Source organism: Myotis brandtii, unplaced genomic scaffold (assembly GCF_000412655.1).
Source record: "Myotis brandtii unplaced genomic scaffold, ASM41265v1 scaffold205, whole genome shotgun sequence".
NCBI classification, from domain to species: Eukaryota; Metazoa; Chordata; class Mammalia; order Chiroptera; family Vespertilionidae; genus Myotis; species Myotis brandtii.
In genome coordinates, this window is record NW_005357638.1 from 603,462 (window position 1) to 609,635 (window position 6,174).

Genomic DNA, 6,174 nt, shown 5'->3' on the forward strand with positions numbered 1-6,174 from the left:
AGTTATGGTGGGAAAAAAGAGGAACCAATGTAATAATCTGAACAATAAAGAATTAATTTAAAAAAAAAGAATATTGTAGTGGTGTTGTGTCCATAGGGTACCACAGTGTCCTTTTATTCCTAATTGGTAATGTTAATTTACAATAGATTTTTTTAATTCTCCCTTATGATTAATAAGTAGTGTATGGAGAACATGCAAATATCGGTATCAAAATTTCCCCACAGATTTCACATTCATTGATGACTTTTGCCTGATCTAATCTTTACCATGGTGGTTGCAAAATGATCACTTTCCAACCCTCGCACTCATTTCCCACTTACCAGTTGGCCCTCAACATTCAAATCTAAGCAAGAGCCCTCTTCCTTCCCCATTTATATATTTATGTGGTTGATACTTATTTATTATAGCCATATGAATTTTTTTCTCAATGGTGTATAATTCATTACTGTACTTAAGTATTTTGGTACTAAATTGTCCCAGATTTTGCCATTTGGGTGTTCCCTACATTTGGCTTTTGTGTGCAACAAGGTCTTTAACATAATTTCTGACTATAGTTTATGTTCATTTAGAAGCAGTATTTTTACACTTTATTTCTTAAACCTAATTGATGAATGAAAAGAATAGGCATTAAAATTATGCTAGATCACTGGACTTTGTTTAAATAATGAATAGCACAAAGTATGTATATATAAGCTCTCTCACAGTAGTCTATTTTAGGCCCATAGAATGAGGTCATCTTTTTAATGTTCTTTGTGTCTTCTGGCTTTAGTGTCCCACTCTTCTGGCTTTTAAAAGGCCAATCGATGTATGAGATCATTCCCTTAGAATGGGGTGGGGAATTAGAAAAACAAAGAAATATTTCATCCTTTCTCCTGGGAGCACTAAATGTGTCTATGTGGTGTGCTGTCATCTTGAGGACTCTAGAGGCCATGTAGAATTATATATATAAGGTTAGAAAAATAACTATAATCATCATCTTGTGAATTTGTTATAAGAATTACCTTGGGGGGGGGGAAGGACACATATGTAATACCCTTTGTAATACTTATTATAATATTTTTTTAAAAGAATAAAATAAAAAATAAAAAAAAAGAATTACCTCAATAGAATTTGTCTTCATTAAGTCAAAGGAAATAGTCTATAAAAATTCAGAATCACCTATTTATTTTACAATTTAGAGAGTATACTATTTTATATGACATTTTTAATTCTCCTTTAAAGCTTATTCCCCATATACTTTTCTTACCATGTTCTAATTGTCCTCTGTGTTCTTCAAATAGCTCATTGATATTTTATCTAAATAAGATCTGTTTCTTTAAAATAATTCCACATTTCTTTCCTAGCGCTATCTTGATGAAGCAGATAGAGATAAGGAGCGTTACATGAAGGAACTGGAGCAGTATCAGAAGACTGAGGCCTACAAGGTGTTCAGTAGGAAAACCCAGGACCGTCAGAAAAGCAAATCTCAAAGACAAGGTATCAGAACCAGAACCAAATATATTTGTAGTTTTCTATGTGTGATGAGCGTCACAAAGCCTACTGTTAGAGTGATAAATATAAAATATATGTTTTTATCATTTCTCTATTATACTACATTCACTTATAAGCATCATCTTGGAATTTTATTAAAATCACATTGCTCTGATTTATAAATTCCAATTGGTTTCCATATCAGTATCAACAGTCTGGCTTGTGCTCCAAAACCCCTTTTAGATGTCTGTGCTTTTTTCTAATTCCTAGTATAGTTATTTCTCTGTCTCTAAACAAGTCTGTCTACTAAACCACATAACTGCCTTGCCTTAACACCTCTAAACCTTTTATATGTCATTTCTCACAGCCTCAGATAATCATCCTTTTCATTCATGCATTCACGTATGTGTGCATTCAAAAAAATATGTATTGAGCACCTCCTGTTACACATCAGCCTCTCACCTAGCCTTTAAGAAAGCACCAGTGAACAAGATAGACAAGATCCTGGTCTTCATGGATCTTTTATTCTATATTAACATTGTTCCTCCCACCCTTACAAGTATTGCTTTAAGTTCCCCTTCTTCAGGAAAAACTGCAAAGACGCCTCACCCACAACTAGTCTGTCATTCCTTAGTCATTGCATCTTCTCACACTTTGGGCATTTTGCTTGCAAAACTGTAATGTTGTGCAAACAACCTTTGGCATATGTTTCCTATTCACCTTCTCACTGTATTCTCCTCAACGGTAAGAACTGTGTCTGCTGTTTTTCTTGTGTCTAATTGTAACTAATAAATACTGACTAACTAGTTAACAAAGCCATAAGAGAAAATATCATATGTTGTGCTAGCCTACATATACCAGTAGTTTTTGTGGTTTGGCACAGTTGTTTCCTTGGGTCTAATTATTGCTCTGTTTTGCTTTTTTAGCTTAATGTTTTCTTATTCTTTCATATTTTTTAGATGCAGCCAGACAGGCCACTCATGATCATGAGGTAATTCGTTTTTTTTCTACATTATCTATATATATGAAACCCTAATATGCAAATAGACCAAATGAGGGAACAACTGAACAACCAGTTGCTATGACGCACCAGGAGGTGCGCGCAGAACATGGCAGGCGTCGGCAGCAGGCGGCAGAGTGCTGAACATAGCAGGCATTGGACATAGCGGAATGGTAGAGCAGGTGAGCGGGGCGCCAGACCACGGCGGGGCACCGGTTGCAGTCATCGGAGTGAGCCTCTGGTGATTACTGAAAATTCTTTGCTCCCACATGCCGTGGTCCCACCAGGCGCTCTCACCCACTGCCGGCGCCAGAGCCGCGCTCGTACCCATTGCCAGTGCTGACCCCGCTCGCACCCACAGCCAGCACTGGAGCCACCATTTGCATCTGCTGCCGGCGCCTGGTGCCGTCCCTGATCACTTGGCGCCATCAGCGGATGCGAGCAGCAGCTGCTGGCCCCAATCGCCCCTCAGGGCTTCTCCACCTCCCCCTATTCCTGAGGGGCAATCAGCCGACAGCCGCCTCTCTTACCCACTGCTGGCACCAGCCCCAATCGCTCTGCGCTGTCAGTGGGTGCGAGTGGGGCTGGTGCCGTCAGCACATGGGAGCAGCAGCGGTGGCGGGAGCTGAGCTGCCCTCAAACAGGGAACAGCGGGCCAGGGCAGGAAGGGCTGGGCAGGGTCGCAAAGGATGGGCCGAGATTTGCCCCTTTGCCCACCACAGCCTCGCATCCCACAGTTCCTTTTCACGGTGCACTGGGCCCCTAGTATATATATAATGTTATTTGAAATTTTGAAATGCCATTGGACTTTTTTTTTTCTTTAATTAATGGCACAGTATTTCCTATTCCGTAATTAAGATTTGGTTAGTTGCTTTAGCTCAGGGATTTACAGTATGTGACAGACACTTATGTCATGGGTGTGCTCTTGAACTATTCAACCCCTAACTTCAGTCTTTTCTTGTGGTCCAAGAATTTTAATGGCTTTAAATGCTGAAGATGGCTGGGATTTGGAGTGAGATATAAAAATGAAGAATAGCTGAAAGCTAAAATTGGACCATAGTGTATCATCATCAAATACCTTACTCTGACTCTCAAAAACAAGTTGTTATTTAAGGAATCCAGCACTTGGTTAAAATGAACTATTCAGCTACAGTGTCAATATAACACAAGTGACAATATTTGGTTCCTGTGCCTCCTTTCCTCACTGGCACACATTTGCTTACTTGACCTTTTCCCCTCCATTTGTTTCAACCTCATCAATAGACCTATGTTCCTGTGTGTGAATATAGAATTAGGCCTATGTGTGTTAGCTATGCTGCATAGAGAGCTTTAAATATATATATGTAGGCTACGGTTAATACAGCCATGTGCCACTTAACAGGGATACATCCTGAGACATGTGTCACTAGACACATTGTGGGAACATCATAAGAGTATACTACACAAACCTGGAGGTTTTAGCCTATCACACACTTAGACTGTATGTTTACCTCCATTGTATATATGGTCCTTCGTTCACCAAAACAGTGTTATATGGCACACAATTATATATGGTAAGAAAATAAAATTTGTAATTATATGTCTTAAAATGCTTAGTGACTCCTCATTGCTTACCAAATCACATTCAAACTCAACAGTTAGGGTCTTCTGTGATTCAGTCCCAACTACCCTTTTCAACTACCTTAGCTCCCATATTTCCCATATATAGCTTATGAACCTAAAAGCCTTCACTTACAACTCATTGTCCTCCAAGTACCCCATCCTTCTCTACCTCATGCCTATGCTCATATTCTTTTTTTCATAACAATACTATTTTTCCCTTGATCATTTTTTTAAAATATATTTTATTGATTTTTTTACAGAGAGGAAGGGAGAAGGATAGAGAGTTAGAAACATCTATGAGAGAGAAACATTGATCAGCTGCCTCCTGCACACCCCCCACTGGGGATGTGCCCACAACCAAGGTACATGCCCTTGACTGGAATCGAACCTGGGACTTTTCAGTCCGCAGGCCGACGCCATATCCACTGAGCCAAACCAGTCAGGGCTCCCTTGATCATTTTTTTCATCCATCCCTCCCCCACATCATCCCATTCTTCCTCTCAGAATTCTGGTCATAAGGTTCCATTTCCTCCTTCAAGCTTATCCTGTTTCCTCCAATTTCCTTTAACCCTCACAGCTCTATTTCTCTTATGCATGTAGCTAATCTGGCCTGACGTTGAGGTTATTGAAGTGCTTCCATTATTCAAACTTTAGGATTGTAATTTCTTTGAAGGCATGCATAGTCTAGTTTCCGTCTTGTATCCAACCCCATATCACCTAGCATGACACCCTTGCATAAGGCCATCCATAAAGACTTATTTATTTATTTATTTTTAATTGCAAAAAAATACTTTAATTGATTTTTAGAGAGTGAAAAAGGGAGAGGGAGGGAGAGAGAGAAATATCAATGTAAGAGTGAAATATCAATCGCTGCCTCCTGCACTCCCTCTACCAGGGATGGAGCCCACAACCCAGGAATGTGCCCTGACCGAGAATCGAACTGGCAACGTTTCAGTGCACAAGAAGATGCCCAACCAATTGAGCCATACTGACCAGGACAAGGACTTATTTATTTTTATACAAAACTGATTTATTGAAATAACAGTGGAAATTTATACAAAAAGAATTTTCTGATGTATTCTTTTTTTTTTTAATCCTCACCCGTGGATATGATTATTGATTGTTAGAGAGAGAAACACCAATCAATTGCCTACTGTACTTGCCTCGACTGGGGATTGAACCCACAGCCTAGATATGTGCCCTACCTGGGAATTGAACCCACAACCTTTTGGTGTATGGAACGACACTCCAGCCTACTGAGTCACTTAGCCAGGACTCTGATGTATTCTTTCATATGTATTTGGTTTTTGGTTTTTTTACTAAATCAAGGAAACCATTTTATCAAAATACTCACTTATTTATCTTGGAGTTGTAGTTTTCATAATTTGGTATTGGTGACCTTCAGAACACTGGAAAAACATTTAGAGTCAAAAAGATTTATTATAAATTGATTTTGTCATGAATTATAAAATGATAAACATAATAAATATTAGCATTTTATTCTTCATATAAATCCAATGTAAATGTAGTTATATATGACATCTCTGTGCTCTAAGTAAGAGATGTTATAAATTTTTTTGACTTGAAAAATTGTATGCTTTATATTTTACTTTTTTATTTTTAAATTACAGTTGACATACAATACTATATTAGTTTCAGGTATACAATCTCATGATTAGACATTTATATAACTTGCAAAGTGATCACCCCCAATAAATCTGGTACCCATCTGATACCATACATAGTTAATACAATAATATTTATTATACTAGATGCCCAGTGCACGAAATTCGTGAACTGGAGGGTGAGGGAGGTCCCTCAGCCCGGTCTATGCCCTCTTGCAGTCTGGAACCCCTCGCTCCGTACCACCTGCCTGCTTGCTGCTCCCTACCGCTCAGCTTGCTACTCCTTAGTGCTGCCACGGAGGCTCCAGCCCCTGCCACTGTGCTCGCCAGCCATGAGCCCAGCTTCTGGCTGAGCGGTGCTCCCCCTGTGGGAGCGCACTGACCACCAGGGGGAGCTCCTACGTTGAGCATCTGCCCGCTGGTGATCAGTTCATAGCGACCAGTCATTCCACTGTTCAGTTGATTTGCATCATATTA

At 39.5% G+C, this 6,174-nt stretch overlaps 1 protein-coding gene across 3 annotated transcripts in view; it reads left to right on the forward strand.

Annotated features, from left to right (window-relative positions):
• Positions 1-6,174, forward strand: part of HMG20A (high mobility group 20A) — a 131,080-nt gene that overhangs the window by 82,126 nt on the left and 42,780 nt on the right. For all 3 annotated transcript variants that reach the window (XM_005865318.2, XM_014538912.1, XM_014538913.1), the window contains 2 exons: positions 1,344-1,476; positions 2,430-2,461. In XM_005865318.2, the coding sequence (XP_005865380.1) occupies positions 1,344-1,476; positions 2,430-2,461 (165 nt within the window). The remainder of the gene's footprint in view (positions 1-1,343; positions 1,477-2,429; positions 2,462-6,174) is intronic.